The sequence below is a fragment of the Gallus gallus genome, chromosome 1, assembly GCF_016699485.2.
Source record: "Gallus gallus isolate bGalGal1 chromosome 1, bGalGal1.mat.broiler.GRCg7b, whole genome shotgun sequence".
In the NCBI taxonomy this organism is placed as follows: Eukaryota; Metazoa; Chordata; class Aves; order Galliformes; family Phasianidae; genus Gallus; species Gallus gallus.
The window spans coordinates 16,316,181-16,329,302 of NC_052532.1; the positions used below are offsets into that span (position 1 = coordinate 16,316,181).

At 38.5% G+C, this 13,122-nt stretch overlaps 1 protein-coding gene across 2 annotated transcripts in view; it reads right to left on the reverse strand.

Annotated features, from left to right (window-relative positions):
- The window catches only part of CERK (ceramide kinase), a 43,332-nt gene that overhangs the window by 3,343 nt on the left and 26,867 nt on the right, over window positions 1-13,122 (reverse strand). The window contains exons 8-12 of one of the 2 annotated variants that reach the window (XM_040700935.2): window positions 12,177-12,329; window positions 10,571-10,676; window positions 7,996-8,066; window positions 2,561-2,763; window positions 359-567 (exon numbers count right to left, since the gene is read on the reverse strand). In XM_040700935.2, coding sequence (XP_040556869.1) covers window positions 359-567; window positions 2,561-2,763; window positions 7,996-8,066; window positions 10,571-10,676; window positions 12,177-12,329 — 742 coding nt within the window. Of the gene's footprint in view, window positions 1-358; window positions 568-2,560; window positions 2,767-7,995; window positions 8,067-10,570; window positions 10,677-12,176; window positions 12,330-13,122 lie in introns of both variants that reach the window. The other variant, NM_001031340.2, reaches the window with a different exon arrangement.

Consider the following 13,122-nt stretch of genomic DNA (forward strand, 5'->3'; position numbering starts at 1 on the left):
TGTTTAATAGGAGAAGCTGGTGTTTAGAGTAACAAAATACTCCATTTTAAAAGAATCCTCCCAACAATATCTCTAACTTCAGCCCTTCAAAAATGTTATGTCAGATTCTAAGAACTAAGCAGGACTTTGAGGGTTGGGTTCTCTCTCCTTCTCTCCAAGTGATCATTTGCCGTAGATGGTTGAAATATTTAATGGAAAGGATCAAAACAGCAAAACCAAAACCAAATTAAGTTTATTATCAAAACACTCAAATATGCTACATGGGGACATGTTTTGAGAATATCCTTATGAGCATATTTAAATCAATGAAAAGACTCAATATCTTTCCTGGTACACACAGGGAAAAATTGATGCACACCTCACTTCAATTGCTGAGCTATCCAGGGTTTCTCCATCACAATTCCAAGTGCTATTAGCAATATTGCAGCAGCAGGCTGGATGATCTCTGCAGAACTGGCCAAAATGTTTCTTTCCTATGTCTGTGACACTGCTTTCATTGTCTTCTGAAAGCTTTGATGTAAATTGAAAACTCTTCACCCGATAAACATCTACAAATGAGAAGTCAAACTACAAAGAAAAAATAATCAAAAAAGGCAATTACAATTATTTACATATACTTGATGCATAAAACAACTCAGCATGTAGTATTCTATATTCAGGAAACTCTGTCATTTTCAATTTTTTTGGAGAAGTTTACCTGAGGCACGGAATGACTAATGTTTCTGATTTGTGCAGCTTTTTAAAACAAAATGCAAAACTGGGATCATACTTTCCAATGGTGTTCTTCAAGTAGCAGCAAACAGCCACTTTTTGGATAATGAGGTAAAAGGTTCTGAGATTAGAAGTTAAGGGGATATAAGAACTATAAAAAAGAAACCCTATAAAAATAGATTATAACATGGAATTTAAGTCAAAAAGGTTTGGCTTGGATCCTTGTACCATCCTCCAGAATTGTTCAACAACTCTTAAGATGAGGTTTTCTGAGCCTTTTCATAGAATAATGAGGATAATCACAGAATAACCAACTTTGGAAAAGACATTCAAGATCATCTAGCCCAACCATCCACCTACCACCAATATTTCCCCACTAAACCATGTCCCTTAATGCCATATCTCCATGTTTATAGAACATCTCCACAGCTGGTGACTCCACCACCTCCCTGGGCAACCTGTTCCAGTACCTCACCGCTCTTCCTGAGAAGAAATTTTTCCTAATATCCAACCTGAACCTCCCCTGGCACAACTTGAGGCCATTCCCTCTAGTTCTTTTGCTAGCTACACAGGAGAAGAGGCTGACCCCCACCTCACCATAACCTCCTTTCAGTCAGTTGTAGAGGGCAATAAGGTCTCCCCTGAGCCTCCTCTTCTCCAGACTGAACAATACCCCCAGCCACTCCCCAGAAGGCTTGTGATCCAGACCCCTCACAACTCCATTGATCTTCTCTGGACACACTCCGGGGCCCAAATGTCTTCCTTGTAGTGAGGAGCCCCAAACTGAACACAGTACTCAAGCAGCAGCCTCACCAGAGCTAAGTACAGTAAGACGATCACCTCCCTGCTCCTGCTGGCAACACCATTTCTGATACAAGCCAGGATGCCATCGGCCTTCTTGGTCACCTGGGCACACTGCTGGCTCATGTTCAGTCGAGCATCAGCCAACACCTTTAGGTCCATTTCTTCCACACAGTCTTCCAGCAGCTCTGTCCCAAGCCTATAGCATTGCCTGGGGTTGTTTTGGTTGAAGTGCAGGACCTGGCACTTGGTCTTGTAGAACTTCACTGGGCCTTACCCCAGTGATTCAGAATTCAGCTGAAAAGTGCAAAGCACTTATCAAAGAATTCCAGAGTATTACGATTATATTACAGAGTAGTACATTACAGAGTAGTACAATTACATTACAAAAGTGGGTGCAACAACAACAACAACAACAACAAAATAATAATTTCAGATAGAAATAAGTAGGATCAGTTTGAAACCAGTTCTATTTGATGTTTTCTTATAAATGATCTGATTTCAAGATTCAAATGCATACTAAGTTAGGAAGAACTTTTGACTCTTTCAAGGATAGAGAAGTACTGCAGTGAGGTCTTGACAGATTAGGAGGTTGGTCAATCACCAACCATATGAAGTTTAAAAAAAGCAAATGCTGAGTTCTGCACCCAGGACAGGGTCAATCCTGAGTATATGTACAGATCGGGAGATGAGCGGCTGGAGAGCAGCCCCACAGAAAGGAATCTGGGGGTTCTGGTTGATGGCAAGTTGAATCTGAGTCAGCAGTGTGCCCTGGCAGCCAAAAGAGTTCAAATACCATCCAAATATTAAATATATGGAAAATGTTATATGACAGAATGCAATTAGAAAAAGTGGAATTTGGTTAAAATGCTGCGGCCCAGGACTTGGCTTAACTAAAATGATTTTTGTGATGGTACACATACTAAGTCATACAAAATGCATAACCTTTTTCTAAATATTCTAGCTGTTCTTTTTTGTCATATACAAATGTCAGCATTCACAACTTAAAACTTATTCTGGAGGGCTCACTGTCAAAGGGAATACATACCTGGTCATCTTTGTTTGTATGTCTGACAAGATAACGCAGAAAATCAAATCTGGAGCATTTCCGAACTAGAATCAGGTCAGCTGAACCATCTGCTAAATGAGCTGCCGGTGAAAGACCTTTTGGACTTCGTGGACAGGCACAGCACATATTTACTACATTGATGGCTAGAAATTTCCCTTTAATAACCTTCCATTCTTCTTCATCTTCTGAAACACATGAATAAACACATGGATATTGGATATTACTTGATCTACACATAAGACCAGTAAGAAGCAATCATTACTGGCATGGTACAAGATTTTAATGGGCATGTTGATGCACTGTCAATACATATCTAAAAAAAAAAGATTCCTAGATTTCATATATTAAGAGAAGAAGTTGCTTCCCCCCTTCACACACCATCATTATCTTCTAGTGCTGCTTACCATTTCTGAGATAGGCATGTCAAATTCAAGATCCATGTTTTGGGGTAAAATCACTAAGTTTAAGGCAAGGACAAGAGACAGGCAGGTTATCACTCTTGCAGGTTAAAAAGTTCAGGGGGATTTTTTATTTTATTCTTACTGTTCAACATGTTATTCTTAAGCAAGCAATGACACAGAGACAGTGGCTTAATGTCTGGTTTCTAACCCACTCCTCTTTCAGTCTCAATGCCACAAACTATCTTGAAAAACGAACAAAGCCAAATAAAAACAAAACAAAAGATCAAAAGCGAGGAGATGACTCAGGGTTCAGGAAGGAGCAGCATGCAGCAAATCAGCAGCCTGTTAAGGAACTCCTAAAAAATGTCTGCAGATGAACAATAGTAACAAAGAGTTGAATTTGCCTCTGCAAAAATATTCAGGGACTGCTGAGGGGAAAAAAAAAAAAAGTGTTTTCAGCACAATAAAACTGTTCTGTTATGTTAGACCGGAACTGACTTTAAATGTGTGATAAAACAGATACTACCAGGAGGCAGAGGAAATTTCTGGAATGAAAATTGTTTATACTGGCAGCCGCTGCACAGAGATATCTAAACTGTATTTTCTTGTATAAGGATAAAAATAGATTAGAAAAGCCTTTGCATTTTTACATTAAACATGATTGCCTTCCTTACTACAATAAAAAAAAGCGCCATAAAGCAGCCATACCACTATGCTTCATCTCCAAATGTAAGTGGGCTCAGATATATCAAATGAAAACCATCACAGAACTAACGATCTCAGAATAGTCTATGGAGATGCACGGTTTGAAAACTGTAGTCCATGAATGCAGTGTCAGAGATGACGGGGGTAAAAATTAAGGAGCAAACAAACAAGATAAATTTTGTTTATGAGAGCTTGTTTAACCAATCTGATCATCAAAACACAGCCAGGTAGTTTTTAAGCCATGTTAACTAATAGCAACTTAGAAATCTAATATTATTCAGTTGCTCATGTTGGAGTTAATTTATAATTAATTATTCAAGGTGCTTCTTTGATGAGATGAGAGATGACTTGTATACTAGATATTTAATGTCCTGCAATTCCATTATTCTTTACTATCCTAGTTCTTACATCCTGGGAACTTGGCAACTGGAACAGATTGCCCAAGGAGGTTGTGGATGCCCCATCCCTGGAGGCATTCAAGGCCAGGCTAGATGTGTCTCTGGGCAGCCTGGTCTGGTGGTTGGCGACCCTGCACATAGCAGGGGGGTTGAAACTTGATGATCATTGTGGTCCTTTTCAACCCAGGCCATTCTATGATTCTATGATCTCACCATCTGACTTATTACATTTACTTTACAGATTCCTTACCACCATCGTCTAGGTAAATGGTGGACCTAAATTCTGTAATACACTTATTTTCAGTTGACCTCTTCAATGCTTTATACACCAGAAGAAGGAAAAAAAGGAAACAAATTACTGTAGCTCATCTTTGCTCTTCCAACTTTTCTATCTTCTTGGACTTCTTTCTTTTTAATTATTTTTACAAATTCTTTGGAACTTCTTGCCATCCCCCTTTTTTTAGCACCTAGAAAAATCCAACTCCAGGACAACTAGAGTAAAATTGTAACATGACAAACTAAAAATAACTTCCTATTTTTTCCATCTAGTCTATCCTCTGTATGTTCTGATAAACAAATCGGTAATAAAAGAAATGCAGCTTTGTTAGATTCAACATTTTTGCATCATTTGCCAGAGTGGTTTTAGTATCAGTTATGTTTGCTTTACTGCTGATCATTTTTTACGTGCTTTCAAAAAGGACATTACAGAGAGAAATCGTTTAAATTAGTTTCAAAATGTGTATTTTAAGAGAGAAGAAAGACATACATCAAACTACAGAATGACTTTGTTCAGGCTGCAGGCAAATGATGAAACTGTTCTGAGATTAAGGCAGTCAAAAAGAGTGTAAGAAGCTACTGGAAACATGAGACATTGTGCGACCCAACAGTTATCAGTGTGAGAAACTGACAAAAGTTACAGACAGCATCACGTAGAATGCCTGAATGTCATAGGCGGTAAAGGGAGTTACTGGAAGGACTGCATAGAGAACTGAGGGAGACCACCCTTGGGGGAGCTGAACCTTGCAAAGCCAACAGCACCTACTTAATTGGATGACCTATGCAATACTGGTACAATCAGAAATATCAATCTGGGGTGTTGATTTAGCAAATCTGGAAACAATTACTGAAATTCAGCTGGAAACAGCTGTTTGTTTGGGAGAAGAAAAGTTTGGAGAAAGGAAAGAAGTGGATTAAGGAAGCATGAGCATGTACTGACCAGAAACCTCCCTGATGTGCATGTGACCTGTTGAAAACTTAAAAACTCACGGTCAGAGCTGGAAGCTAGCTAACAGTGCTTAGGGTCTGGATTCTGGATGTGCCAGAGTCTGAAGGACCCGACCTACACACATACACATAGATCACAGTTCGATAACAAGGAGTATCTGCAGGTTTTGTTGCAAACTAGGTAAAAGATCCAGGATCTGGGCATTGATAGTAAAGAGACTTAAAGTACATGCTAATATGTGAGGGATCCCTGAATACAAACATCGCAGTGAATCGAGACAGTAAGGGGATGTATATGTTCTACTAGAAAACTTCAGTTCTGCTGAGGAGAGAAAGCAGGACTGGGATAGTTACAGTGCTCATGTTGTATGTGGGTATCTGTAAAGATACTGACATCCTGTCTGCGTTGATCTCTGTGTGTCCAGCCACAACTGTACTGTGTGCATGCCTATGTCTGCATGGGAAAACATGTTCAGTGTTGTTTCTTGGCTACACCTGGGTACCTACACACTGAGAGGGGAAGAATGTTCCTGAATCTTAAACTCCACAAGACTGTAATAGATTTAATGGACCATATTAATCACTGGGGAATCTCAACTAATGCTGATACTGAATTTTACTTCATGCACAATGCTTATCAGTCATCTTATCAGAACTAAACAAGCACTTAGTTTAAAAGAAAAACAGGCACTCTGATATAGAAGCAACAAAATGAAAAAAAAAAACAACTCTTTTAACGATGAAACCTTTTGCTGTTTATCTGACAAGTATTAATAACTTGGTCCTGAATGCATCCAGATGTATTAACTTTTGATGTATGCTCACTGTAATAATTAAGTCTCAATAGAGGCCAGAATGCCTGTATACATTTTTACCTGGTGGAAAAGCAGAGTTTTGTAAAAACTGAAGCATGTCACTCTCTAAAGAAGCTTAACTGTTCAGTAACAACCAAGTCTGGGTATTTATCACATCTTAAATAACCAACTGTTCTAACCATTCTGCAGGGTGCCTCCCTGTAATATCACAACTTACCTAAAATATCTTTTATACAGTAGGGCAATCATAAACAAGGGGGAAGGTAAATGGTACTCATTTCAACTGTCTACTGCGTACACGTACTGCCAGTTGCTGAAATCAGCCTAAAGTGCTAGCTCTGAAAATTTACTCAGCACATGCACACAGACTTCTTCACAATACAAAGAAATAAGGTAAGTGATGGTCAATGCAAGCATCCTTCTAAACTCATATGAACTGTACACAAACCAAGTATGCAAATGAAAGAGCTAGCCAATACACCTCACGAGTAAAAGCTTACATGAGGTGGTAATTTAAAATCCTTCTTAGTGCAAATCAGGAATAGTGAATTGTTCTTGTTTGTTTCCCAGTACTACATGGAGAAGAGACTACACAGCAAAGAAAAGCAGTTACTGAAAGTAAAATTTAGAACAATGTCCTGCAAAATCATTTGCATGTTTTGTGCTAAGCTGACTAAAGCAGTCAGTTGCTCAGTAATATGTATTTCACTTTCTTCAGCCCTTGCTCCTTTGCTCGATCAAAGCTATTAAGAACAAAAATAATGAAAAAACGAACAAACAAACAAAAAAGGCAACTTGTAACTACAATTATTTTCCCCTCCCCATGAAATTTTCTTACAGAGAAGAATCCTGGTATCACATTTAATTCCTACGAAGATATCACGTAAAGCCATTTATTTTATTTATGCCTAGATTCAGTTATTCAGGCTTTACAGGCTACCAGTAAATCTCTACAGGATGATGATACTCTGATACTCTTTGCAAACAACTGGCTAGAACCACACACAGAAACTGTGCAAAGCAATTGCGATAACAAGACAACCTAGGTCATAAGGACCAATTGTTGTGTTAAGAAAACTATAGTTTTACGCACTGAGCTCTGCAAGAAAAAAAGACAAACTGAGACCAGAGGCTAAACTTAACCAACTGAAGTTCCATATTTTCCTTCTGCAAAGTCAGAAGGGTATCAATACCAGTGCTTCCTATTAGGAGGCAGTAACTGGACATAAAGAGATAGGAAGATGACTGCATAGCATCCAGCTTGTAAATAGTCATTTTAACAAAACAAAGGAAAAGGTATGCCCATATGAAAGTGTACACATAGGCCACGGAATGAGAAGAGGATAAGTACAACATAATGAGAGAAACATGAGAAAAATCTCATTTAAATTGGATTTATTCCTCCATTTACTTAGAAATACTTAAATTCGCTAGCTAGGCTATTATTATCCATGTTCACTGCCTCATATGTATTTAACAACTTAACGAAGGGTGACTTGTGTGTGAACAAACACTAAGCTGAATCCTCATCTATTCCAGAAGTTATCTCACTGAACTTCTTTCCATATTGGCTCACAGTTTATCAGTCAAATTCTACTCACAAAACTAAGACAAAGTCCCAGCTCACTGAACATATCTTTCTTAAGGAAGCCCAACACATCAAAATATGTAAGTAGTTAATGCAATTTCATCAGAATTGTCTGAGGCTTGGTGGAAGTGATGTCTTAACATGCTTTTCAATTATCTTTTTTTAAACTTAAAAAAACCCATCATTCTAGCAACCTGCAGTCACAAACACGCTTGAGCTGATATATACAGAAAAGCTGTAAGTTCCATAATGCTACATCGTTTTACTTCTTATGATAAATTACCTTCATGTTTGAATCCACACTTCTTGCGTTGTTCTGCCAGTTGTCGCTCACTTTCCTTGCAAATATAACATCTGAAAACAGAAACACTATTCAGTGCCTGAAAACAAAAATATTCAGTTCTGTGTTTTACCTAATAACAGTAAGAACTTCCTCCTCTATAAGATGGAGCATGGCACCAAACAACCTTGATGTGGCATAAATCACGATAGTCCTGGAGACCCTACAGGTACTTAAATACATTGCTAAAGATTACTGGAGGTAAGAAATAACCACATCACATAGACCTAAGATCATATAAAGTTGAAAGGGACCTCTGGATGTGGTTCAAACTTTTGCTCAAAGTAGGTCTGACAGGATAAGGTTATTCAGTATCTTGTTCAGTCAAGTTTTAAGATCTGCTAGGATGGAGCCCTCAAGTCCTCTGGGCAATGTTTCAATATCTGACTGCAGTAACAATAAAAAAACACTGATATACTGGAACTAGTCTTTCGTTTCACAAGCCCTTTAAGTGGTTTGCCTTCTCTGCTGCAAGGACACACTGCTGACTTGGGTTATAGCCAATCTACTAATGTAGTATACACCTCACTGACTTAGCTTTAAGAATACTACAGAAAACACTATCAAAGGCCTTGCTAAAATTAAGGTATTGAACATCCAGTGTTTCTCTCTCATCCACAGGCAAAGGAGGCATTTCCCAGCCTTTCCCCTATCTTCTGTCAGTGGGTCCGCTGCACCACTAAGCAGTAGGTCCACATTTCCTTCCACCTTTTATGATCGACATCTATAAATAATCACTTTGTAGGACATAATGCTCTTCACATCCCTCTCATTTCAACTCTACCCACACTTTGGTTTTCCCAGTGGCATCCCCACATGTTGAGCCAATGTGTCTGTGCTCCTCTGAGGTAACCCATTCCACCTCTATCTTCTGTTTACTTCTCAGTTACGTTTTGGTTTTGGTCAAGAAAGATCTTTGATTATCACGTTGCTCTTTTTTCATGTTTACTCAAGTTTCTGTGTATCAGAATCGTCTGTTCATGTACTACATACGTCCTTAAAAACCAACGAACTCTTCTAGACCTCTTTGTCCTCCAGTGTTGCATGGGATCTTGCCAAGATTCCTGAATCAACAAACATCTGTTCTTCTGAAATTCAGGGCTGTAATTCTACACTTTGTCTTGCTTGCTTCTCTCAGGATTTTAACCTTCGTAATCTTACAGTCACTGCTGTCAACACTACCATCAACTGTCACATCCCCATCTTCATTTCCTCCAGCTGCCTGAAGGCATAGAATGGTTTGGGTCAGAAAGGACTGTAAAGTCCATCCATTTCCAAACCACCTGCTGTGGGCAATGTTGTCACCTACTAGATAAGACTGCCTAAAGTCCAAAGAGTTCATATGCACACAGTACTCACGTGGGCAATCTCACCCATATGCAATCCCAGGGAGACACTAGCTCTGCAGTCATGCATGGAGTTAACTTCTCATTTCACACAACATACTGCATGTGTTTGCGCTGACGTACTTGAAATAAGAGGGGAAGCTCTCACTTTCCAATGTAGTTCCTAGACACTTGCTCAGTACCTATTCAATAGCCTTTTCAATCAACTGTTAATCTTCTCTGTTGCTAGATAACTTGCTCACCTCTATGCTTTGATGGCAATTCAGTGTTTTACCAAAACACACCTTCTACAGGTGAGACCACTGCTGCCCCTAAACCCAGCTTCAGGGAGACACATCAGCCACTCTTCCATACCAAGACCTGGATGACAGTTTTCTCTATCTGGAGCACCCCTGACATCAAGACACCTGATGTGTCAGAACTGTAGCGCTATCTAGTTCCTGGAGACCAGGTACTGTATTCCATGTAGTTTCACAGTTTCTGACCCTCTGTACCCTGCTGTTAGCTGCTGTGACAATTGCTAGATCTCTGTTAGCTGCAATCATATATCAAGAATAATAAATAATAATACATAACTTGAAGCAAGAGAAAGCAAAGAGAAAGGAAGAAAAGTCATAAGATTTAGTTACGCCTCTTGACTGAATAAACAAGTGAAGAATGTCACACTAAATTTACAGATGGTACTATTCTACAAAAAAGACTAAATAGACAGCAGTTCATTAAATGACCTATCCTCATGACAATAAGTTGTTGTCCTGAGACTGAAACAATTTATAAAATTGGTAGTTTGAATTACAGTGTGAACATTTGAGAATTTCTGAGTAATTATTCCCATTTTCAGAAACTATGAGGTACCCAGAATTGAGATTTATTAGCAGTAACAAATTATAGTGCCCTCAGTATCTTTTTAACAGGGTACTGTGCTGTTACACTTTCTTTAATCTAAAACTGAGGAGTGGGAGGACACTAACAAAAATTTTATTATCATTTTTTTTAAGTAACCTGAAAAAAGATGGTATTCCCTTTAATGAGTAAACAAACCTTTTTTTTTTTTTTAAAAAAAAGCACATCTCTTCAAAGCAAGTGTTTTGATATTAAAGAGCAACATTGCAGTTACTTTAATTTACATACAGACATTTTCAAACAGTATCCAGAGATAAACAGTAGCCTACCCTGTTCTGCAGCTATCTTTATCTCGTGGAGATCCCAGTGTGTGTTTTGCTGGTTGAAAAGAAATTGTTCCTTCATAGTAATGATGAGAAAGAAAAGTCTTGAAGCCTACATAAAAGAGGTATTAAGCAGCATTAAGCCTTTACAAAGCCACATTGCAAACACCTCTGCTTACATCCTTTGATTGTTGTTCTCTTTCCTTCTCTAAGGACCGCAAAAAATAGCTTTTCTCCCCAAGCTCACAGCTTTTTGTGTTTTGATGTCCTAGACTGGAAAAGGACATTCTTCTCTCCCCCACAAAGACTTAATGTTTCCATGCGGGGCTCTTTCTTCGAATGATGTCTTTAGAAGACAACGGAAAATTTTAGTCATATAATAAATCAAAAAAGGGAAAAAGCACTTTCCAGTAGCATAAGATTTGCCCAAATATTGGCTTTCTGGGCTAAACCACTCAGCTCTGTCCATAAAACTGAAAGATGCAAATAATTCATTCCATGAGCTGAATGTCCAGAACAGAAGAGTGCCTCTTTCCAACTAAGAAAGTCAGAATGATTTAACACCAAAAAGAAATTACTTTTTGGGCAGCAATCACTAGGTGAGACATATCAACGCATTTCTATGAATGATACAGAACAGTGCTAAAATGCTAGCAATTTTACTACTAAAAAAAAAAGTAATCGAATTTTAATTAGGGTTGCTTTCAACATCATTCATGACAGTTCAAAAATTTTTGGTTCTTTCTAAGACCATAAAATATGAAAGTATGAATTACATGTACATCTGCTATTTGGTCAAATTCAGTACTTTAATAAGCAAACTCTTAACGTTATCTCTCAGATTACACAGTTTTACAGAACACAGTATCATAGAACGGCTTGGGCTGCAAGGAACCTTAAAGATCATTTAGTTCCAACCCTCTGCCATGGGCAGGGACACCTGCCACCACAACAGGTTGCCTGGAACCCCATTCAACCTAACCTTGAATGCCACAAGAGATGCGGTATTCACAGCTTCTTTGGGCAACTTGTTTCCGCACCTAAACATCCTCCGAGTCAAAAATCTCCTCCTGATATATAATTTGAATCTCTCCTCTTTTACTTTAAAACCATTCCTCCTTCTCCTGTCATTAAGAGACCATGCAAAAAGTTGGTCTCCATCTTGTTTATAAACACCTTTTAAGCACTGGAAAGCTCCACTGAGGTCTCCCTGGAGTCTTCTCCAGCACAAAGAAGCCCAAATCCCTCAGGCTTTCTTCCTGGAAAGGTGCTCCAGTTCTCTGAGCATCCTTGTGGCCCTCCTCTGGACCTGCTCCAATAGCTCTGCATCTAGAGTCCCAGGCCTGGATTTAGTACTCCACATGGGGCCACACAAAGAGAAAGCAGAAGGGGACAATTGCCCTCCTCAACTCGCTGGCCACTCCTCTTTTGATGCGGCCCAGGATATAGTTGGCCTTCTGAGACATGATTAAATGCAACTGGCATCATAAGAAATCTAAAATCAAGTTCCTTACATTTAAAAGGTACAGAGAAGTTTGCTTTAGGGAAGGGGTATCAACTGCTCCAATATGCTTCCATGCTGACATAAGAACGTAATAATTATTCAAGTTACCTGAATAGTCGTATCTCATCGGACCCATCCACCGTTTCTTTTCACTGTCTTTCAAAACATCTCCATAAAAACCATAGCCCAACAATGATACAGCATACTTCAAAAACGTGTTGTTTTGATGCACAGATGAGACATCTAAAGGCTGACAGTCACCTAAAAGATAAGTTCAAGGTTCTATTAAGGCTTCTTTTGTTTTAACATGCAAATGTGATAATAGCTTTAATGTTACAGACTTCTTAAAATAATAAAAAAGTAACATATTTATACATGTCATATATACATATATCTTTTTATGCTTGCACAAGGAGAAAATATTTTTGGAGGACAAATTTCTTTCAATATTTAAAAATCATTTAGAATTAAGTGAAAAGAATGGCCAGTATGCTAGAATTATACAAAGACGACTTTACACTCATGCTATATAAGGGTGGGAGGATATGGCATACAAGAGGTCAAAGCAGCACCTGTACTTCTACTGAATACTAAATCCTGTATTTCACAGTAACAAGAGGACTCTGATGTCCATGTAGGGGAAGCTTTGGGAGTGGTTTGATGTGGTTTTCTTTTGCCTTGTATTTTATTTATTTTAAAAAGTCTGAATGTATGCTGTTTAACTTTGTGCCCATTGTCTCTCATCCTTTCAGCACAGACCAGTGTGAAGTCCTTTTTACATAATTGAGAAGCACACATAGAATACCTATATTTATATTAGAAACAACTCTTTAATCCTAGTCAAGTGGTGCTAAACTCCAGATGTACTGAACAGTTTTAACCATAAGTAAGCAGAGAAGCACATGTGTATGTCTCTGCAACAACAGCTCCTAAGATTGCAACTGTTATGCATTCAGTAATCAGATGAAGTAAGACTCAACCGGAAATCCCATCCTTATGCTTATAGAACATGGATATAACTGAAGACTATCTTGTATAATTTTTCAAATGAAGT